This window comes from Toxotes jaculatrix, chromosome 2 (genome assembly GCF_017976425.1).
Source record: "Toxotes jaculatrix isolate fToxJac2 chromosome 2, fToxJac2.pri, whole genome shotgun sequence".
Classification (NCBI taxonomy): domain Eukaryota; kingdom Metazoa; phylum Chordata; class Actinopteri; family Toxotidae; genus Toxotes; species Toxotes jaculatrix.
In genome coordinates, this window is record NC_054395.1 from 27,181,710 (window position 1) to 27,205,765 (window position 24,056).

Below are 24,056 nucleotides of genomic sequence, written 5' to 3' on the forward strand. Positions count from 1 at the left end.
ACACAATGGTATCTCCCAGGCTGCTCTTTGTCTGAGCCAGGCAGCGTAGTGAGAAGGAGCCCCCCTGTGGATCGGCTGAGAGCACACATCCAGCACGAGTCCGGGGGCCGGCTAGCAGAGCTGCAGCCCCACCTGTCTAAACAGTGTGTCTGTTCCCTCTGCAGGACCCCAGTAAGGAGTGCTTCAGCCTCAAGTTTGATCTCAACGTGGACATAAACACAGAAATTGTACCTGCAATGAAAAAGAAAACACTGAGGTGAGAGGAGTCGGGGAATGACCACATCAGATGTATTGTTAGAGTTTGGTGAGAAGCTTCTTTCTTTATGTGCTTTTATGTTCTTTGCGGTGTGTTTCTAGAGAGGTTCTAGGGCCAGTGTTTGAGAGGAACGGCATTGAGCTGTCCCGGGTCGACCTGTTCCTGGATCAGTCCAACACGCCTCTGTCCCTCAACTTCGAGGCTTACCGCTTTGGAGGACACTACCTCAAAGTCAAAGGTAAAAACACCACATCCATACAGCAGCACAGAATCAACCCCACCTTACACTAAGGCTCTATCCTCCGCCCGGGTCGTTGGGAGCAGGGTAGATGGTGTTGGCCAGTTTCCTCTCACCCGTCTTTCTGACTAGGACGAAAAAGGCGTGGACTGTTCACCTAAATATTAGAACCACGAGTGAAAATGTGCTACGGATCTGCTCAGTCTTGTTACAGAAGTGTTTGTATTTGAAACTGGGCAGGGTGCCTCTTCTCTGCACTTACACTTGTTGCTGTTTCTGCATCAAAGGCCCATTTAAGCACGCCTTAAAAGAGATCCAATGCCATGACTAATTGCTGTTCTTTTGAAACTGTCACCCTCCCGACTCGCACCTCTGGACCACAGTCTGGTGTTACACACAGTCTGAACCACAGAGGTCGAGGGCAAACAGTCCACAGCTGTTGAGTCAATTGAAGTCTGAGAATCTGTGTTGTTATGCTCTGTTTTGTTCTGCACCCTAAACTAAACACTTTCAATCCAATCCCTGTTTTTTCCAAAGCTTTGAGAGCAGCTATAATCACTATTTTTAGATAAACAATGGATCAAGTAACTACTTGAATGTGAAAAAGGTCGATTCACCAGAATCTGCAGCTCCTCTCAGCTGTACGAAGCCTTTCAACATTTTTCATCTCATTCTTTTTTTTTTTTTTTTTTGTCCCTCAACTTTAATGGTTTGTTTCACTTTCACCGCTCTCAGTTTCTCAAAGTTTACTGTAAATCTAAAAAAAAAAAATTCCTGTACACTGGCAGGACACACAACTTGAAATGAATAATAATGTTGCTCTGCGTCTGTTTGATGTATAAATAGGCAACTGTTTGCTAACAGTTTTGCTATATGAACCTGAAACGTGATAATATGCTGTAGTTTACTTTTTTTTCTGCCCTCAAGCAGCTAAAAAAAAATCTTGGTTGGTAGTATCCCTTCTATCATCTTTACAAAAGCCTGTAAAAGGATTTAAGTTCAAGAAAAAAAAACAATGAGCCTAAATCTTTGGGTGTGGTGCAGAGTTCAACATGACCCAAAACTTAAAAAAAAAAAAAACAACTTTAAAAGAAAGCTCTTCTGTGGACATTTTGACCGCAGTGGCTTCCTCTACAAAAATAAAAATAATGCTGATCCCAGGACTATGCAAGTTTTCAGCTTTAAAGGATTCAACGGCTTTTTTCCATTTAGCACGGCCAGGTGATGAGCTGAAGGTGGAGCAGGGTGTGAAGGACTTGAGGTCACTGAGCCTGCCCAACATGAAGCCGTCTGGAGGTCAGAGCCCCTACATCCTGAACCCAGGCAGCGAGAAGGTGGAGCATGGATCTCTGGGACGCAGAGAAAGCGTAGATCTGCTGGTAAGTTCACATCTGGCTGAGCAGGAGAGCAGCTCGGTCATGTTTCATGTGACACTCCAGCTCATAACATACAAAACTCTCTCTCTCAGACTCATCAAACCGAAATACACCACCCCTATAAACCACACACTGCACACAGGCACACCCTGTGACTCTTACTGTTTTGCCACACCCTTCACTATTTTCCATAACTTCACCTCCTCTTCCTCCAGTCCCATGATGCCTTGGGCCAGTGTAGTATCTTATGATAATCTCATCATGACCTCATTATCTGCTATTACCTTATCTGTCCAGCACAAACCTGGGAATGTATTTCTGGATTTCCGCTTCAGCCTACCGCCAGCTGCCTGGTGTCTCTTTGTGTTGCACACTCATGTATGTACATGCCAGCCTGTTCGGTGCTGCCAACTGAAGCCTTAATTCTCATATGATGATGAGCTCACTCAGGAACACTGTGCCGCTCCAGCGCTTCCTGCAGCTACAGGAAGCGGCTGTTTTGTTACTGGTGAATGGTGCTGGGAGGCTGACGGAGGCCTGATCCAATCGGCTGCCAAACATGGAGCTTGAAAATGGGGCCGCCAGTCATCAGGTTCATGTTGTGACATATAAAAAATGTAAAAACTAGGGATTACATCTATTATCACTCAATCTGTGGATAGTTTTTTTCTTATTGATTGATTGTTTAGTCTGTTGACACCTGCTGCTGAGCAAATATCTGACCAGCTTCGTAATATAAAGCAAAGTGTGACAGAGCTGGGAGAAAATGATTTTCTTCAACAGCAGTGAGACAAACATCCACCACTAATTAGCTAAATTAGATCAGTTCTCCGCCCACACAGCGCCGGGATCAGCCGCCCATCTTACCCTTGTAAGAGTCATGGTGGCCGGTCAATGTGTTCGTACTTTTGTGTTTTATTATGTGTTTAACATAACGTGGTATCATAACAGAATAAGTTGCCTGACTGTTATTTAAAAAACTAGAATTGGTTCCTCTGCGTGACAGTGCTGTTGTCAAAGAAGAGCTGAAGTGGTTGCTTAGCAACATCACTTCCAGTATGAGCCGTGAATTTTGTTGATCACCATAATATTTACATGAACAGTTGTATCATCACAGGTGTGTGTGTTGATGCCAGATGTTTTACAGCTCCTCAAAACTGAATCAGCATAATGTCGTCATTGAACAGCATGAGCGCACACAGAGACGGAAGGCATCAAGCCCCGTAACCCAAAGCATTAGTGCTAATTCTTGGATTCTCTGAGTGTTAAAAGTAGTTTTCGTTTTGCCACTGTGGACGTTCAAGTGTGTATTCTCATTTCTGGTGAAAGGGGTTTGGTGTTCGCTCAGGTTGAGACAGTCTCGGGTGGTGAGCTGCCCCTGTGGCAAGTCTAGACCCACTTACAGGTGAGTTGTAAGACGTGGTGCACACACTGTAAACAGACCAGTCTTGATGCCGTCGTTGCTTTGGGCAAGGAAACAGGTAGAGGCTCGGCGGAGGAGTTTTACTAGCATCTGTGGCAGTAAGTCACCAGGGTTACTCATCGAGCGGAGACATAAACAGTGCAGGTTGCTGGGGAAAGCAGAGCTACAGTCGCACAGTGACCTCCTGTTTGTTCTGATCTTTGTTGCATTATGACAGCAGCTTCAGTGCAGTCCTCAGGGGGGCAGTAATGTGCTGCCGCTGATTCTCTTCAGGCTAAACTGGTGAGATCTGGCAGAATACAGTCCACCGACCTTCTGGCTGTTGGTGTTGTTGGTACTGTTGGAATATGTTGTGTAGCTGGCATCACTCTAAAGGTCACTCATCAAAAGAAGCATTTAGATCCTGTGCTTGAGTGAAACACCATGAGTATGGTAACACCATAGTGTAAAAATACCCACCCACAAGTCAGTTTTAGTTATATAACCCAAAATCACAAGTTTTCCTCAGAAGGTTTTAGAATGTGAACGACATACAGCAGCCTCTGTGCTCAGACGCTCAGATCGGATAAAGAAATACTCTCCTCCAAAAAACCCTTTAAACCTCAGGACGAGCAACAGAGGAGAGATCCCTCCTCCAATTATTACCACATATACTTCAAGCTTAAAGGGAGTTTTTACATCATTATACATTGTGTTATTGGAGTGCAGTTAATTTGATGGAATCGTGTGAAATTGTGTAGCAGGCTAAGGTAAAGCTAATTTCAGTTTGTCCTGAAGACTTTAAGTTTGAAAATGAAAATCTGGAGGTGTGGAGCTCGAATGAAACGAGTTTACCAGACCTCTGTAGACCCCCCGCCCCCCACCAGCCTCTGCTTGGGGCTAGAGGTTACACCCAAATCTCTGACTGAACTGTGGGCAGTTGAGTTGCATTGTGGGTAATGTAGGCATCAGGTTACAAAGACAAAGAAGAAGAATGTGTGGAATTTCTTTTTATTATTCTGACAACATTACAGAGGTGCAATGCTAAATCGGTAAGGTACTCTTTGAAGCTGTCAGATGAATGAAGTGGAGGAAAAAAATGACAGCATTTCTCTCTGAAACGTAGCAGAGTAAAAGTATAAAGTGGCATAAAAGAGTCATACTTCAGTACAGGTACCTCAGAATTCTGCTCAGGCACAGCACTTAAATAAATCTTCTCATTTCTCCTTTCATGTGAAACTTGCTCAGAAATTATTTAAATCTCTGCCCCAAATAAAAGTGGAATGGAGCCTAAGCTCATTGAAGTCTATTGATACTTTAGTCTTTAACAGTCTTAACAGCAGAAACCCTGTGATCCATTCTGGGTGCCAGCCCATATTTTATGAAAGCTGTTTGGAGCACAAAAGCTCTGCTTGGACATGTGGGCACTGAGTGCGGTCTTTGAGTCTCTATGGCAGCAGCTTTGGCACTCGCCATTAAATGCATGCGTGCCTGCTTTTTATGGAATCAAGGGCTCTGCTCAGAGAAGTTTAGATATTTGCCTAGTGACCAGATTCATGGCTTGGCATCACAGCGGCCTGTGCCAGGCTTCAGAAGAAAAGCAGCCGTGTCCTGTCCTTTCTGTGTAGTTACTCTTTTGTTTGAATCGGGTATTTCAAGTTTATTATTGCGTGCGTGTTACAATTTATAGTCCCTGGCAGCATTGTGATAGGCTGCAGAGCGCTTTGATGATCCGGATTGATTATTTTACAACGGGGAGCCTCAGCCGAGCTCTCTGATTGGTCAAAAACACATTCCAACCCTGCTGATAGTTCCCATAAAGCACCGCTACCCGTCTGTGCCTTGTATTTATTGCACCATCCGCAAATAATGCATCCTTGTACGCCCTTACAGTATCAGCAGTGTATCAAACCTTCTTTGATGCACACTGACCTAAAACAAGTTCATCCTTTAACCTGCATGACTCAGCGTTTGACTGAAAAAACACATTTATGACATTGGAGAAAAATGACTGAAAACTCCCCACAAACCTGAAAGTTTGTGTCAGGGACACAGCTGGAAGTCCCCTCCTGTATATGCTGTTGTAGCTGTGACAAATGTTGCCTGTTTGGTAAGCTGAAGTCATTAATCCCCTGGGTCAGGGGTCAGGATGTGGTTGGTTCACATCCAGTGCAATATAACATTAGGTTGAAGCGAAACAAACAAAACTTGACATCCATAGGGGACATGCAAAGCATTGGCATTTATGCGGCATCACGGCAACTTTTGGGAAGACACATGGTCACGGGACTTGCATGTCTTTCCTTTTTCCTCAGAACAGAAACTGAGACCAGTCTTTACAGTCATAAAGATAAATTATCTGTCTGAGACCTTGTGATTTTCAGGAAGCACATTCAGTACGTTGATCCCTGTCAGTACGTTGGCCCTTTTTATATGACACACGTCCATGAGTTGCCATAGCACGGTGAATATAACACTCAAGCGGTGGGCCAGCTCCGCTGCTCTGTCACGCTCCACTGACTGTATCTGTAAAGTTAAATACATAAAACCCGTGTGACAGAGAAAAGTCTGTTAATTTACACTAAGATTTGATCCAGAGATTAAATATTATAGCGAGTGGGATCACATTACAGTTTTCAGTTGGATGGTTTTGTCTTTCCCAGAGAGTTAATGTCAGGTAATGGATCCTCCATATGTGTCAGTGCTCAGGCCTCCCATAATGCACTCTCCCACCACATCAGGGAAAACATTATCCACTCAAAACTGGGGCGAAACTTTTGTTGAATCTGCAACTATTTTGATAATTTTTTCAAGCAACAATTCAGCACATTCTCTGGTTCTAGTTTCGTCAGATCTGAGGATTGGCTGCTTTTCTTAGATTTAAATAAACTAAACTAAATAAACTGAGTTTCTTTGGGGTTTTGACTCCTGGTTTTCACTATTTTCTAACATTTTATAGCCCAAATAATCGACTAATCAAGAAAATAATCACCAGATAATGAAAATAATCAAGTAGCAGCCCTAGATCAGATAGTACCTGATTTAAATCAGTATTTTATTTATTCCACTGTTTATATATTTTATTTAGGAAAAACTCTTGTAATGTTTTTTTGTATGCATTTCATTTTATTTTTATTTTTCATCTCTTTTTTTAGTGGTGCTGCTGAAACACAGGTGACATATCCACAGCAATGTTGAAAATATCTAAGGAATCAGTATTGACTGATATTGATTTTGGCGATCGATCAATCATTTAAGTCTTTTTTCAAGCAAAAACACTAAAAATTCTGTAGTTTCAGCTTCTCAAATGTGAGGACTGGTTTTCCCATTATCTATCTATCAGTATCTCCATAGATGGAATACCTTTGGGTTTTAGATGAAAATATATTTTTAAAAAAATACATAAATAAAAATAAATAAATGCAGGTTGAGTGATAATGAAAACAAACATCAGACGTATCCAAAAAGAAAGCACAGACACCTGTCCTTGCTCCAGGGACTGAAGAGTTTGTTATGTAATAGACAGGAGAGATAGATAGCGTTGTTTCATAATATACACAACCTCAGTGCCGGGAAGAACCCACATTTCAGTTGATGGGACAGTGAAGGGAGTGTCAAGTGTCCTGTTTTTTTTCCAGTCTGCATACTCAAGCCGAAATACAGTAACACATTTATTTTCTTCACCACAGACGGATTAAAGTCTGTTGTGAGTGATACTGTATTCATGAGGCTGAGTTCAGCTCATACAATACACTCAGTATGCTTTGTTTAGGAAGGTGGAAGATACTAGCTGAAGCAATTGTCATTATTTATTTCCTCTTTCTCAAACCGGGTCATGCATTTTTTACCTCCTGCATTACGCAACCGAGGATGGTAGTGTGCGGAGTGTGAGCTCAGCCAGGCTATCACATCCAACGGCCGTCTCTTCTCCCTCTATCTGACCTCTCTGATAGCTCACAATGGGGACAATTGCCGAGTTAACACAGAGGCACTTTGAATGACAATGGTTGAATCAGTGGCAGTCACACGGGGCTTCACTGCCACGTTTGATCTGAAGAATTTAACAGAAACACAAAGTGTTCTACACAACAGTCAGTATAGTTTGTTAATAGAGTGAGAAGTATCAGTGATTGACTTGATAAGATCTTTGGAATAAATATTAGATTTTAAGGTTTTCTTCAAGGTGTGCATGCACTAGTCACTATACTCAACAGTACAGTTAACAGATAACTTACATATTGCATACTTCATTTCATTTCATTTCATTTTATTTTATTTTATTTTGTCTTATTTTATTCTTATATTTATTTCATCTTATTTATCTTCCAACCCCTTCAATCCACTCACTACTGGACTGGTACGCATTTCATGTTTCATGTATATTACATATTTGTATATCTGTATATTTGAAAATATTTTATATAGACTTGTTTGTTTTTTTTGTTTTGGTTTCTACCACTAGAGAGACAACAACTGCCGGCAAAAAATTCCTTGTATGTGTTTGCATACTTGGCGAATAAAGCTGATTCTGATTCTGATTTTAATTTTACACCTGACATCAGTGCTAGTTTATAAAATATGAAACAACACAAAACCTTATTTGATTTAATTGAAAATTAGAGCTGCAAAGATTAGTGAATTAGTACACTGACTGTGGACTAATTCACTGTGTTTGCTATTTTTCACTATTTTCTGATATAGAATCCATTATTTGAAGAAACGATCAACAGTCCGCTTGATACTGAAACTCACAGTACTCCTGCCTGTGTTACTGTTTAGATCTAATATTAGAATCATTTAAGTGCTTTCTTATTAGTTAGTCCGGCTTGTCCAGTTTGTGTGTGTGTGAAGAATTTAGACGAGTCATGTTTGGTAGCACATTCTCTAATTAAACTAATTATATCAGGTGCTAGGAGACTATTATTTATTCCCCATATGGCGTGGGTGGAGCTACAAGCTGAGCAGGCTCAAGAGGTGTGTGTGTGTGTGTGTGTATGTGCTGGAAAGACAAAGAACTTCCCCTAATGCCTAAAGGTGGAGATTACTGCAGGGTGAACACACACCTTTATGATTGTTATTTGTGTGACCGTTGGCCTGCAGTACACAGTATCTGCAGGATCAGATAGGCAGTCAGGCTCACAAGACCAGTAGCTGCGATGCTTCGCTCTGCTCTGCACTTCTGTCTGGACTGTGATTTCCTGGAAATGGATTCTTCCTGACTTCTGGAATTATCTCTGTGCTTTTTTTTTTTTATTCAATTCTTGATTACTCAGACTTTGTTTTTCCATCTGAGGTTTGGGGGATTTTTTTTTTTTTTCTCTTTTTGTTTCTGCGGAAAATGGTTCGTTTTGGTCGTCTTTCATCGTGGCGCAGCTGGGACTTGCTGCATGTGGACTCAGAGATCCCTGAGCCACCTCCTCCTGACACGAGACCAACACCGACTGACTGTCAGGTGAGGGGTTTTGCTGACACGGCAGTGTGCATCACCAAGACTGATGATGCAGCGATAAGGTGCTGTTTCTGTTGGCAGTGGCAAAAAAAAAAACATGTTCAGCTCTACATAGTAGGCAGCAATAACAATAATACAAAAGTTAACAATCGTTTTTTGGTGTTCATTTTTCTAATAGTCATTTTCCCAAATGTAAGCAGTGGATGCTTGTGTTAGTCATACATGTAGGAAACCGAATATTCACTCAGTTGCTAGTTGCCAGATTCCACGTAGTGCTGAGATAAATCCCACCTTCATGAAGGTTATAATGTTCAGTTTTTGCTAAAACATCAAGGTGCTGATACAACCTTATTGTCATTCTGGTATCTGTGGTTTGTTTGTGCGACACTGTTGTTAGTAATTTATTGCAGAACTGTAATTTAGAGTCGACTCTAATTTAATGTCATTTACAAAACCCATTCAGCCATTATCCTCGGTTTTGTTTTCTATTAATCTCATCTGCTCTGCTGGAAACAACAGAGTCAGAATGTTTCTGTTAGTGTGGGGTGAAGTGTGATGATGGCTGGGATCTCATTACATTCACTGCTCAGAATGATGGGGGTCAAGTAATAGGAGCATTGTTTTGTCAACTCTCATCTCTCACCTCAGGCTGAAAGCTTCTGTATGCTGTGTGGGTCATCAGGCCTTGATTATGGGAACTGAAATGGTCTTGAAACATGCAGTATGTGTTGACCACCGGGGGTTTCCTTCAGCTTCTATTTCCTGGTCATGCACACGTGATGCATGTGTGTGTGTGTGTATCCCTGTGTGTGTTCAGGCTTTGAGGAAGGTCAGTGTCACACTGTTTTCCCATCGTTAATCAGCCTACCTGATCAAGGGGAGTTGTTATCAGTAGTCTAACATAAAGGCAGTAGCAGGGGGCAGAGAAAGAAGGGGATGGTGGGGTTGGGGGGCAGGGGCCAGCGGCAGTCCTGCTTTCTTTGTCAGTACTTATTTTAATACAATCCCTTCCTATTTAAAGATTTTCTGCCTTCCAAGGTTAATGCCACAAACCACGGTGATAAGATAAGGCTGTGAGTAGACACAGGGCTTGATATCATTAACCTGACTGGCCCCCTCTAGACCCACTGCACAAGTCACAGTTCCCAGATCGAGTAGCTTTGTAACAAAGAGAGCTCAGGATCTCGCTGCCCTCTGTCCTGTCTGACAGGTTTACACAGGAGGCACAAGGGAAACCTTGTAAACATAATTACTTAGGCAGACAAGTTTAGAGCGGCTCAGTGTTTACTGTGAGGGGATGTTTGCCTGGGCTGGAGTATTACTGGGCAGTGTTATTACCGGTACCTGCAGAAATATAACCAGCTCTAATTTCTTGAATGTTTTAGGGCTGCAACCAGTTATTATTTGCATGAATGTGTTGATGGTTTTTTTTTTTAATTTGACCATCAATCTAAAACCCAAAGATATTTTGTTTCTAACAATGTTAAATAGATAAAAAGCAATTTACACGTTCTAAAAGCTGGAGATTAAACAACCAAAACGATTAATTTATTATCAAAATAGTTGCAGATGAATTTTCAGTTGCCGTTTCAGCTCTGGAAAGTTTTCAGATTCTTCTGCTGCTCCTGGAGGAGGTGGTGTGCTTGTGCTTATCTACTGGGCATAAGCAGCCTCTTAAAGGTGCTGAAACAAGCAAGTAAACAAAGGGAATTTCCCGTTGGGCCATTATCGGGGCATTTCTTTCCTTGTTTTGGTCAAGGAGCATGGCATTGTTCAAAGGTCTCCAGGCAAAACAGGGATCGAAGATAACAAGGACCACGTTCCAAATAAGAGTAAAGAATGAAGCACCCCATCCATTTACTGTCACCCAGTCATTTTCTAGGTTTTATTCAAGTAAGTGCTTGAAATGAAAGATAATCTGGCTGTAGTCAGAGAAGAGATTATGAAAAGGCAAAAAGATACCAATACAAAAAAAAAAGTAGTGTGAGTCTGGTTTATTTCCACTTCTGTGCAGCCTGTTGAGACTGACCTAAAGAACATTTGGCAAATCCACAAGCATCAGGATGTGTGTTTGAACCAGGGAGCTCCCTACAAGCTGTCACCCTGACTCCACCTCCAAATATTCAGATCAGCCCGTTTTTTTTTTGTCCTTGGCCCTGCCTCTTCTTTCCTGCCCAACACAATGAGACAGGATCCTCCTGGTTGCTATGACTTCAGGCCAGTGCCTGTATGAAATGCAAGCAGACTGGGCGCCTCAGTGAGAAGGTTTCACCACCGACTGTTTGGACAGCAGGACACGACACAGATACGTCCCGGTTCAAAAAGAAGCTGCGGTCAGTCACGGCAGGACGCGGCAGCCAGACACCGCACTCGGTGAGCAACCCGGACCCTGTCAGCTGGAACGGGACGTTTCAAGACTGAATGAAGTTCAACACGAGTCTCTTGATCTGGGAACAACCTGGCAGTGTCACAGTTGTCACTCAGCTTCTTGGACTATCTAGCCATCAGAAGCCCGGACGGTGAGGACAGCGTGGATGCGTGTGTTTCACGGTCACGGAGAGAGAGGGGAGGCGAGAAGTTGAGAGAGAGCAGCAGCTGGCTCCAAAATGGGCTGCGATCCATGAATCCAATTGAAGGATTAGGATGGTTTTTGTTACTTTTGACATGCCTCTGGCTTCAATGGTGAGCACTGTTAATGGGCTGGGAAAGTGTCGGTAGCTTCTATTCCTGTGTGCTTATAATTACAACTTCCTGGCCTCGTCTTTGTCTCTGAGACACCAGCTACATGATACTACATTTAAAGATACTTAAAATGTTTGCTTTCTTCATCTATACCTACAGTATATTTATTTTTAGGTTTGTCAGACTTTTCCTCAAATTCATTTATTAGAAAAGCTCTAATATCATCTTTTTCTGTCTTCATCACACCTGTTTGAAATTTCTGGAGGCAAAAGCCCCGCTCTGTGCTGAGTGCTGTCATGTACTGCACACACAAACTTAACTGACCAGCTTTCGGTTTGCCCATTAGTGCGTTAGCAGTAGCACAGGGTCCAGACTTTCCCTGTTTGTCCGTGGAGATTGAACACTTCCTGACACCTGTGTGCTTGAACTGTTGGATCAGATATTCCCACAAAACAAGTCCCTAAATGGGCCCAGACTCTAAATTTGTCCCATTTCCCCTTCCTCTATGGTTTTTTGTTTTAAAGCCAACATGTCGTAGTTAAGTCACTCTCCTCTTTGGTAATCATTCAAAAAAGATAAAAGGACTAAAAGCTGACCCCCCCCCACACTCAGATTTACTATCTTGTTATGCAACTCTGTATAAGCTAGTTGGATGACTTTTACTCTAGTTAAGTGGTTCTACAAAGGTCTGGGGACGTTTATCCTAAAATGGGTGCCTGTGTAATGTAGAACAATTTGACTAGAGTTATTCATAATATTTACATTTCATTTTAGTTTTAGTTTTCAGTTACATACACATGCCACAAACTATATACTTTGATAAGTCCTTATCGGTAGTTTTTATGAAAGTTGTTTCCTCTGAGAGCTGAGATGCTCGTCCTCAGAAAGTGTTTATACAGTCTGCTTGTTCATGCAGTTTGTCTCCATTGGTTCAAAAGACCGTGTCTTTGAGACATGTCCCCCTAACTTTTCGACATCCAGGGTCAAGTCTTCTTTTCGTGTAGCTTGCTACAGAATGTACTGAGCCGACCCTCTGATTTACTGACTGCAGGGAAATAAAAATAAAGGTGGAAATTACAATGCTTATCATCAAGTATTAGGCCTCGGTCAACAAAACCTAAATATGATTTTAAAGGTGAACGCCGCCAATGTTACACATCAAAGTCTGTTCACAGGTCTTGGGCAGTATTACTGATTCTGTGGAAAGCAAAAACGTTGTATACAGCATTTTGTGCCCCCCCTCCCACACACACCCCAGAGGGAGCTGTGTAAAACCAGACAAATATGCTCAAGTGATGTCAGGTGTTTTGATTGCATTGTGTTTGTGTGGGGTGATCAGTGAAAGAATTTTGTTGGAATGGCTGTTCACTTTCAGTAACAGTGTCAGTGTCCTGGAATGTGAGTTCCTTGTCGCTGTTTGTGAGAGAGGGGGGGGGTCAGTGGCCTGACCCTCACCAACTCCCCACCAGCAGATTCCTCAGGACTGACACTCTAATGACAAAAACAACTGCTTCCTTAGATACTTAGGTGGCCCCTGTTTGTTTGCTTTGCCGCTGCTCATAAAGTGGACAGAGATTGCAGGAGCGCGAGTGCGCGGCCGGGCCTGCTGACAGGGTAACAATGGAGGGGGAACAATAGCCAGACTCGGTCGGGCCGTCTGTTCTTATGGAACAACCTCCTGCCTGCTCCTTGTGATGTAATGAGCATTCACTGCGAGGAAGTGCCAGTCCTTCCCTCTCCTGTTTGTGTCTGACCATTAGGATAGCTTTAACGGTCCTGCTGATGTCATCCTCCGTACAGAATTCCCCTCTGATTTCCTGTTTATCCTGCCCTTGTGCATCTCTCTCTCTCCTTCATTGTCTCCATCCATCCGTTTAACTGGAAACTTTTCCATTTCCTGTTGAGGCGACAAATTCACTCATACCAGTCATACCTGTCCTCTTTCGTTTTCTGTTTCTTTCATTCTTCCTTTTACACTGTGTAAAATTTTCTTCCCCTGCGTCTGTCCTCTCAGGGTCAGGCACGACGGAGGAAGAACATGACCGAGTTCCTGGGGGAGACGAATATTCCAACCCCGGATGCTCTGGGACAGATCGGTGGCTCTCTGCCCAGTGTTGGGGCCGGGCCCGACAGCTGGAAGAATCGCGCTGCCAGCCGCTTCAGTGGCTTCTTCAGCTCCAATGCCGGAGCTGGGCCCTTTGGCAAGGTAAGACTCATCGGGCAGGAGGTGATCACACGAAACACAAGTGCGTGTGATTTCAAAGAAATTGGTGCAATTTCTCTTAGATATAAAACTGAAATTTGAAAAGCTGCAGGGGGCGGGTTTGTTGCCCAGACGTGTCTCGGATTAAGAAAATGTTTTAAAAAACAAACAAACAGCACAGTAGCAAGCAGCAGTGGGAGGAGGTCAGAAGGCCATATCCCCTGAGTCCTGGTGAGGTAATTTCCCTTCAGAGTCTCCTGACTTTTTGGCTCACACACTTTCCTCCCAGCAGCTCTGGAAATGAGTAGGTGGAAGAAAAGCTTTATGTGCTCACTCAGTTCTATCCATCATTTTCCTTGAGTAAAAAAAAAAACAAAAAAAAAGAAAACACTTACTCACAAATGAAACTTAAAGGAAAAGTTATTCTTGCTTAGAGTTAGTCCAGCAGCCAGCTAATTTAGCTTATCAAAAAGACTGGAGACAGGCGGAAACGTCCAACCTGGCTCCATCCAAAAGCAACAAAATCCACCCACTGGCACCTCAAAGGTCACTAATTAACACGAAAGCAAATAAGCGTACGTAACAAAATGCCGGACCTTTCCTTTCACTTCTTTATTGGAGACTTTCTACAATAATAATCAGCTTTTATTGTAATGAGGCACACACCCACACACACGCTTCCTTTGTGTCCTCCCTCCTGAGGTCACGTCCTGCATAGTAGCAGATGTCAGACAGAGACAGTATCTGTCAGTCACCTGTCAGTGCCGGGCTCATCTCTATTCACCCTGCTTGTTCCCTTTAACCTCTTCAGGGCCAGAGATCTTCCACTGGGACCTGGACCTCTGGCACCCTCCATATTGCAGGGTTAAAAAAAAACAAAACTGCCAGTCCCTCCTGTCACAAAACTTTTTCTGGGCTGCATTTTAAATCTGCTCTACAGTTTCTCACAATAAGTGAACGTGTATCAGTGCTTTCTGAAAGGTTTCATGAATGACAAATCACTGGCCCATCTTCCGTCTCCATGTCTTGCCCCCACCCCCCCAAGTCTCTATTGTTAAAGTGGTCTCAATGCACAGAGCTCATTTTCATAACTACATAAGGGCTGCCAGCTCGAACAAAGACCTGAATAGCAGCTACTGTTGGTTTTAGAAGTTAAGGCGCCAGTAAGCGCAGGGTTTATATGCTAATACATGGACTCATCTTTACTTACAGTTTGAATGTACCATGAACAATACACTGTCTAAGAAAGGACAGACATGGACACTTTCACGTCTCCTCTTACTGTCATGCTGTTAACCTTGTTCAGACTAATTAGGTTTGTTTTTGCAATCGCTGTTATGACAGGAGGTGGACCGTCTGGAGCAGCTTCAGAGCAAGCTCCACTCCTACACGCTGTTCGGGCTGCCCAAGGTGCCGCAGCAGCTCTCCTTCCACCAGGACTCCTGGGAGGAGGAGGAGGAGGAGACCAACCTGGCCATGGAGGACAGCTGGCAGTCACTACTGGACAACACAGAGGTACAACACACACAGGCCACACTAACACACATGTACTCATTTTACTCTGTAATAATTTATACTCGGCTGTAAAATAATATTGAAAAAGAGATTAATCTAAAATTGGAAGAAAAATGACGTCAAAACAAGACGATTTATGAAGAGTTCACAGGAACTTTAATGACAGATAAATGATAAATCAGGACAAATAACAATGACGTTAAAAATAAAAGAATTTCAACTATTAGAACTTAGGGTCTGTATGAAAATTACTGATCTGGTTAAGTATTTTTTCAGAAAAAATCAAGACCACAGCATTATCATTACATATCTTAAAATAACAGTGTTACATTAACATTTCTTGAATTTGTCTGGCAGATGCCTTCGTCTAAAGCAACACATACAAATGATCAAATGAACTACTGATACAACTCGATTTACTATTAATAACTAAAACTGTTTAACATGTAACCTTAATATGTAAACTGAATAATATTTCAGCATTTGATCCTTTTTTACAATTAATCTGCAAAATTGAAATAAAACACAAATCTGGGGGAGAAGAACATTTAAGATGCTCTCCCAAAAAATATCAGATTACTCCTTCAGCACAATGAAAAAAAAAACAAAACAAACCCAGCCCTTTCCTGACCCCTTCCCTTAAAGTCTCTGGCATCTTATTACCAACCTACTTCCCGGCACCAGACTCTGACTCTCACTTCCTTATCATTTATCTTTGCCACATTTGCCCTGATGCAGGTTTTCCCAGAAAGATGCTTACAAATCATTTAATTATCACACTGCTGTCATGAACCGTACATGCCTATGTACACGATAACACCCACTGCACAGTGCCGCTGGCTTTCACCTGTTAATGTGTACATAACTAATCAGGGCAGCTAGACAGAGCGATATCACGGCCCAGCTGCTTTACAGCACCTCATACTGTACTGCATCCATGATGGTTAGAGTTACATAAGAAACATTACTGACACAAGTGCTCGCACTTTCCCGATGCTGTCCTGTAATCAGGCTGGTGATGTGAATTATGGGAACACATCAGAACACTGCAGGTTATTCTTGTTTTTGTGGGCATGTGTTTATAACTATAAATGACAAGGCTGTTATAATAACGTCCTCATCAATTTCAACAACAATAACAATAATAATAATAATAATTACCTTTTTGTATAGCAGTTTTCAAAACAATATTACAAAGTGTTTCACAAAAAACCTTAAACATTAATATAGCAAAAATTATTTGTAAAATACAACATTTATAAAAGTTAAAACTTATACATGATATCTAACACGATACAAATAAAAACCTTCCTGGTTCCTGGTTTTTGCTGCAACACAATACAACAGCATCTGGAAAGTTTCTCCATGACGACATACTGTCACAACCAACTTTATTTAACTCTGGAAAATAAGAGTAGAGAGCAGAGCTCTCAAGCGAAGCTTTTAAATTATATGTAAAGCACTTTTCCCTTTTATCTTTTGTTTGGTTTCCTTTTTTTATTTTCATTGTCTGCGTTTATTAAAAAACATTCTTACTATAATTCCTCAATGATCAACGCTTTTGCATAAGAAAACAAATAATAAATAACGATAAAAACTGAGCTTAGTGAATCCTATTCAGTGTTGGTTTGACCTCTACAGTTTCAAATCTCTGTTCCTCTAAACATGAGCTGAATGTGAATACATTACGTTTGTATATGTTGTATTTACTAATATGACCTCTGTGTGTGTGTGTTTGCAGACGTTGGCAAGGCGACAGTTCCACCAACAGGAGGCAATATGGGAGCTGCTGCACACGGAGACTACCTACATAAAGAAACTCAGAGTCATCACTGATGTAAGGGCAAAGACGAGTACTGTAGTCTGCTGACACACACACACACACACACACAAAGATCACGTGCTGATACAAGTGGCTGTTGCATAAGATGAACTGGCTTCTGTGCTGTGATAGTCCGACACACCTTTGGCTTTAAAGGCTCTATGTCACCTTAGTGTCTTAGTTTGAGGTTCATGTTGTTGTGTATCACCCTCTACAGCTGTTCCTGAGTGGGCTGCTGAACCTGCAGGAGAGCGGGCTGCTGACGGAGGTGGAGCCCGCCAAGCTGTTCAGTAACATCCAGGAGATCGTCCGCCTCCACACAGCCCTGTGGAATGAGGTCATGCTGCCTGTCGTGGAGAAGGCCAGGCAGGCCCGGGCTCTGCTCGACCCCACTGACCTCCACCACGGCTTCAAGACGGTCAGTTGTAAACAATAAACTGAATATTCAGACTTCATAGGTAGCGCGACAGAGGGTTATCGAGACTTCACTAAAAAATACAGATCAGGATACATGTATATAACTGTAAATTGCTGCTGGTTTTACAGTCAGATTAACAGTTTATCTGAAACAGTACCTTCATATGAGCCAGCACACAGTACCATATATAAATAAATGTGCGGTTTAGAGCTAAACGGCCTTTGTTTCTTATGAACTAACTCCACAAAATACACGTTTGCATCTAATCCAGCGTTGGCTACAGACGTAAGACAGAAGTAAACATGTTTTCCCTCATGTTGATTTGGTAATATCTCTGACGCACATCTGTTTATGTGTGTGTGGGTTCAGTTTGGCTCCAGGTTCCAGCCCTACATCCGGTACTGCATGGAGGAGGAGGGCTGTATGGAGTATATGCGCACATTACTCAGGGACAATGAGCTCTTCAGGACCTACGTCACGGTCAGTTCTCTCTACTCTCTCACCTTTAAGCCAGTACCCAGAGTACAGCCTGTTCCGTTACACTCCGTGTTGGTTTTCTCCATATTTCTGGCTCATTAAATGTTTGATTTCCTGTCTTTGTTTGGCTCAATTCAGTGGGCAGAGACTCATAAGCAGTGTAACCGTCTGAAGCTGGCCGACATGTTGGCAAAGCCTCACCAGAGACTGACCAAATATCCACTCCTGCTGAAGAGTGTTCTCAAGAAGACGGACGATCCGTCGGCCCGCGACATCGTCAGTAACATGGTAAGGGTGTAGAAAAACTGATTGAACACGCTGCTTTCTGAAAATGACATGAGATGCAAAAATATCTTTGGTAGCCTAATGTATATAGTCTGAATATGAATGTTTTATTGTGTTTCTCTTCCTGAAGGTGGCCATCGTAGAGGGCTTCATCAACAGTGTGGACTCACAGATGCGACAGCGTCAGGAGCAACAGAAGCTGGCCACCATTTCTGCACGTATAGACTCTTATGAGGCTGTAGAGGGCAGCAGCGAAGAGGTGGAGAAGGTAGGAAAGGATTTACAGGCCTCCAGAAAGCTCTTTTAGTCCGACGTGACTCACTTCATGCGAGATTTGTCTTAACGCTTTTGTCTTTTCCCCTCTCAGATCCTCAAGGAGTACAACCGCTTCGACCTTATGGCTCCCATGAGAGGAATATCACCGGGGGAGACTCGACAGCTGCATCTTGAAGGAGCGCTGAGGATGAAAGAGGGCAAAGACAGTAGGGTGAGACTGACTCACATGACTGCTTGTAAACACATGATGAGTTCTTATCTTTATACTCAGCTTTCTCACGTTAACTTCACCTTTACCTCACATTTCACATAAAATGGCTGACCTATGAAACCCTGCATGTTACTGTAGGTACTGAAATGAGTTTATTTCCCCTACAGATGGATGTCTACTGCTTCCTGTTCACTGACCTGCTGCTAATTACCAAGCCAGTAAAAAGAGTGGAGAAAGTCAAAATCATCCGCCAGCCTCTCCTCATGCACAATGTCGTCTGTAAGGAGCTCAAAGACCCTGGTGAGTGTCCCATGTGGAGCAGGGATACAGCTAATGAATACTGTCACTGCTGATTTATTGAGCAATTTTTAGATTGATCATCTAGTCTGTAAAATATTAAACGTGTTCACAAATCTCATGTCTTAAAATGGCCAATTCACATTTTACTGACAGTCTAAAAAAAGTTGTTAAATTTATACTAATGTGAAACAGAAAACAGCTGATTATTTCAGCACAAATGTAAGGCTATAAAAATGAGCAAATGTAAAGACGTGATAATTTCTAACTGCTGCTTAGGTTCAACTTCAAACTTCACATGCTGCGTCATTTTCTCTGGATAAAGCTTTTTTTTTAAATCTCTGTAGGCTCATTCATCCTCATCTACCTCAATGAGTTCAAGAGTGCAGTGGCAGCCTACACTTTCCAAGCCAACAGCGCCTCCCAGGGGCGGAGCTGGATCGATGCAATCTGCAATGTCCAGGTTGGGGAACCAGTTTATATCTCATTAGGGAGATAAGACTTGAAGAGAACATAATTCTTTTTCCTTAGTCTTTTTTTACTCATAGATAAAAAAAAATCAGCAGCTGTGGTTTTATATACGTAATGTGATCTCATTTTACCGCAGAACCAGCTCCAGAGGCTTCGCACCGAGGAGGTTCTCCGACAGCAGAACAGTCTGAAGACGTGTACGGGTGAAGAGGAGGAGGACGAGGAAGATGAGAGCAGCAACTCCACCACAAGCTCCCCATGCCTGCAACGCAAAGACCAGCAGAACTCAAGGTATTACAGTGTTCAAGACTGTTAATCATCTTATTATCAAGACAAACAAAAATACTTAGTATAGTTATACTTAGTATAGTTCAACATTTTGGGAAAAACACTTTTAAAAAACCATTTCTTTTACTTCTTACTTGCTGACTACATTTCTTACACTCCGTAAGTAAGCGGATAAGTGTATTTCTTTTGTATTATTCCTTTAAAATGTGGTATGAATGTAGCTCCAGTTGAACAGTTTGTGCTCCTTACACACTTCCTCCAGGTTGTTGTTGTTGTTGTTGCCTAATCATCAAATTAACCCACCAAACTTCTCCTTTCAGTCAATCAGATGGCTCCACTGAGACCCTGTCAGTGATGGACATTGATGAACCCAGCGAACACCAAGAGCCTCTTGCCTCCAACATTAACCTCGAGGGAAGCGCTAAGACGGACTCAGACTCCGATGTGGCCCCCCTGTCCGAAAGGTCTGAGGTCCAGCAGCCTCAGTCCACGAACCTCCACAGAGTCCACTCCAGTATTTACTCAGAGCACGATCAGGAGGCGAGGCCTGACGGCAAGGAGCTGGACCCCCAGTGTCGCTCTCTCTCCATGGATAGCGCCTACGGGACCCTCTCCCCTGAATCCCTATCGAGAGAACTTCAGCCACAGCCCGGCCAAAGTGAAGGAGAGGAGACTGAGGAAGAAGAGGGAGATAGGGAAGGCCAGGAGGCAGAGCAACAAGAAGAAGAAGAAATAGAGGAGGTAGAAGAAGAGGAGCTGGAGGAAGTAGAAGAAGAAGAGGAGGAGGAGGAGGGGGATGCTGCCTCATTGGGGTCCCAGCTGTCAGTTGTCCAGACCTCTAAGCCTCGCCGACGGCCTCATGTTCAGTCACGACTCCACTGCCTCCAAAGGCTGTCCACTCTGGCCTTGTCCCGCTCTGAGGACAATCTCCTGCAGCGCTTCCACGGCAAAACCCCCGTATCCCACAAACACTTGCTCAGCACAGAGGAGCCGGACCAGTCTCAGTGTAGGGACATGGACACTTCATTGCTGGCTCACAGTAAGAGCCTGTCAGAGTTGGGCCAAAACTCCATGGAGCTGCTCTCCATTGACCTCGACCGGTCCAGTGACTGCTTGAGCATGAGTATGCCATCAGACAAACTCTGCGCCAGCCTGAGGAGGGCGGAGGCCATGCACGGCCACAGGGCGCCTGCTGGACAATGTGAGGAGGGTAATGAGTCCCAGAGCAACAGCTCAGATGGGGAAACGGCTCCTTCTACCTGCGTAGATAGGAAAAATGAGTCCGCGGACGCCGGTGATTCAGGGGAAATGTCGCCAAAAAAGAGGAAATCTCCAGCCCAGCAGCACAAAAAGCTGACGCTAGCTCAGCTGTACAGGATACGCACCACTCTTGTCCTCAACTCCACACTCACTGCATCGTAAGTAGCTACTTCTACAATACCAGTTTATAGGTGTAAAGGAATAGTTTAACGTGAGAGCAGTATCAGTGTTCTGATCTAACACAAGAGAGCAAATATGTTTCTTTCCCCAAAATCTAAAAGTCTTCCTTTAAATTTAAGCAGATTACATTAAATTTGGTTCTAAATTAGTTTAGTATTGAGTATTAATGTAATCTTTGCCTTTTTTTTCTAGGGAGGTATAACCACTCTTCCAAACACCTGACCAGTGGCATGCGGACACAATGAGGAACAACACTTGTTTTGCGTGGATGGACTGAATTTCTTGCGACACAGATGCACTCTTTCTCTTGCTGCCCTCTCCCTTCCTGTTGCTTTTTGGACAGTGACTCTATCATTTTTACATTTGAACAATAGCTTTTTTTTTTTGTCCTTTGCTGTTGCATTGGTTTCCGATCTTCTCAAATGGAAAGGAGAGGCACAGAGACATTAACTGCTTGCACTTTGCAACAGAAGTAGCATTATGGGGGGCTGGGACCTTAAGGTGGACTGGGAGAGTGTGCAGGGTGTGGATGTGCCCCCTCCACCCCCCACCCCTGTAGAGTGAGGAGGCATCTAGGCAGAGGTCTTCAGACTTTATCCCTGCACTCTGTACTGGGGAAGAGGTGGGGCTGAATCCTGCACCTTCTCTGTCAAAGAGAGGGACACCAAGTCTTGAAAATACTCTCTACACATGGCAAAAAAAAAACAGCACCTAGGACGTCCTCCTAATATTTGTACTACTCCTGGTTTGGAAAAAAAAAGAAAATTGCACAGTTATCTATTGTTAAGTAGAAGAATCACTAAGGAGTGAAATTACATTTACAGTCACGCAGTGAATTAGAAATTATTGTTTGCTGTTTGTGTCTGCTCGTGTACAGATATGTGTGTGTGTGTGTGTGTGTGTGGATGTGAACGTGTAAATGGATGTGTGTGTGTTCGAATGATACATGGTCCTCGATTCCTGACTGAACCAAAACTGAGTCCCATCTCCTGTGAACAGGCTAACACACCCAAAGACGGAAGACCTGAGTAGCTGGTAGATTTGAAACGAAAGAAAGCTCACCTGAAGACGAAGCGGCCCGATACAGCCAATCATAAAACAGAAATATTACCACACAGACAGACTTCCTTCTTTACTCTTAAGCTTTTGATTGGACTATTAAGATGATGAGTTCATTTCCTAAAAAACAATAACTGAATATGGGTGACTTAAACTGTTGTGAGAAATTTCCTGCACTCTCTCTCTCTCTCTCTATATATATATGAAAAATGTCTCTTAAGGCTTGAGTGTTCACTCACCCTTGAGGCCTAAATGTATTAAAACCACATACACAAGTGCACGAACGAGAATTTGATCATAGGGAAAAAAAAAAGTCTACACTTGAGTAATGCCTGTGTTGGAGCACCTTTCTCTGAGTCATTTCATTTCTTGTGTTTCTTAATGATGGTAACATTGATGTGAGATTGAACAGGTTTGAGTTGAATAATGTGTAATGAGTGAATCTGCAGAGCTGGCTTTAGTTGAATGGCTTTTTCCAGGCGATTTAAAAAAGAAAAAAAAAAACAGAAATTTAACATTCACACTGATGTTCAGCTTGTCAGATCAGTGATTTATTACCTTATTCCAAACTTTGCCCAAACCAAGTAGGTTAACTGTTTACTTTTAGTTTTTGTTTATGTGTAATATTTATTATGCCTGCTCTGTTTTATATATAAGATATTGTTTATATTGTTTGCTTCCATGTTTGTACTTTTTTTGTTGTTGATGTAGTCTTAATCATTTTTTTTCTTGCCAGGCATGAACGTGCTATGAACCAAAATCATGTGTTTCCTCTTTCAGGAATGACTTTAAAGTGTCTTACAAAATAAAAATGCTAAAATACTTATAATCCCTGTTTTAATGGTTTAATCCATTGTAATGGAGTGATTTGAGGAGAAAGGCTGAATCTGAATGGCATCGCATTAAAACAACAAGAACTGGTCGCACTGCTCCCGACTCCCGTGTTTTTAACGCAGACAGACAGCAGGTGGCGAAAGACTATTTATGGAGGTGAAGGAGAATTACAGCAGAGAGGTCATGACTGTGTGTGGCAGCAATTCAGTGCATCATCTCTTTTGATGTCATGATGTTAAGCAAAACCTGTTGCTTTGGCTCATATCTGCAAAGCAGTGTGTGTAAAAAAGGGCTAGCTTATCACCAAAGCCTGCAGTGGAGGAAGTATTGTATCAAGTATATGTTTTACCGACATAAAAGATACAACATGCATTAATACAACAAGTATTACAAGTGCTGCATTCATTAATTTACTGAGCTAAGAGTAAAAAAGTCATGTCATGTCATGTGCCACTTATCTGGGTCCAGGCCCAGGTCGCGGGGGCAGCCCGCCCAATTCACAATGCACAGAAGGCCTATGGCACCTCCACAGGTGGTGAGTATAGTATGGCGTTTTTTTGGGGCAAAAAATGTCATAAAAAATGTCATAGTATAGTAAGGCGTCAAAATCGGGCAAAAAAAAGTCAAAAAATTTTTTTGACCTCAAAATGTCATAAAAAACGTAATAGTATAGTATGGCGTTTTTTTCGGGCAAAAAATGTCAAATTTTTTTTTGACCTCAAAATGTCATAAAAAACGTCATAGTATAGTAAGGCGTTAAAATCGGAATAAAAAAGTTTAAAAAAATTTTGACCTCAAAATGTCATAAAAAACGTCATAGTATAGTATGGTGTTTTTTTCGGCCAAAAAAAGTCAAAAATTTTTTTGACCTCAAAATGTCATAAAAAACGTCATAGTATAGTATGGCGTTTTTTTCGGGCAAAAAATGTCAACATTTTTTTTGGCCTCAAAATGTCATAAAAAAACTTAATAGTATAGTATGGCGTTTTTTTCAGGCAAAAAAAGTCAAAAAATTTTTTTGACCTCAAAATGTCATAAAAACCGTCATAGTATAGTA

General features: G+C 42.4%; 1 protein-coding gene across 4 annotated transcripts in view; it reads left to right on the plus strand.

Annotated features, from left to right (window-relative positions):
- Positions 1-22,988, plus strand: part of plekhg5b (pleckstrin homology domain containing, family G (with RhoGef domain) member 5b) — a 64,364-nt gene extending 41,376 nt beyond the window's left edge. For 3 of the 4 annotated variants that reach the window (XM_041054595.1, XM_041054614.1, XM_041054605.1), the window contains 16 exons: positions 165-256; positions 358-494; positions 1,707-1,873; positions 13,418-13,609; positions 14,951-15,121; positions 16,863-16,958; positions 17,161-17,361; positions 17,731-17,841; positions 17,977-18,126; positions 18,254-18,391; positions 18,491-18,610; positions 18,778-18,910; positions 19,255-19,370; positions 19,515-19,669; positions 19,987-21,084; positions 21,299-22,988. In XM_041054595.1, the coding sequence (XP_040910529.1) occupies positions 165-256; positions 358-494; positions 1,707-1,873; positions 13,418-13,609; positions 14,951-15,121; positions 16,863-16,958; positions 17,161-17,361; positions 17,731-17,841; positions 17,977-18,126; positions 18,254-18,391; positions 18,491-18,610; positions 18,778-18,910; positions 19,255-19,370; positions 19,515-19,669; positions 19,987-21,084; positions 21,299-21,308 (3,087 nt within the window). In that variant the 3' untranslated portion in view covers positions 21,309-22,988. Of the gene's footprint in view, positions 1-164; positions 257-357; positions 495-1,706; positions 1,874-13,417; positions 13,610-14,950; positions 15,122-16,862; positions 16,959-17,160; positions 17,362-17,730; positions 17,842-17,976; positions 18,127-18,253; positions 18,392-18,490; positions 18,611-18,777; positions 18,911-19,254; positions 19,371-19,514; positions 19,670-19,986; positions 21,089-21,298 lie in introns of those variants that run through there. The other variant, XM_041054622.1, reaches the window with a different exon arrangement.
- Positions 22,989-24,056: the final 1,068 nt, after the last annotated feature.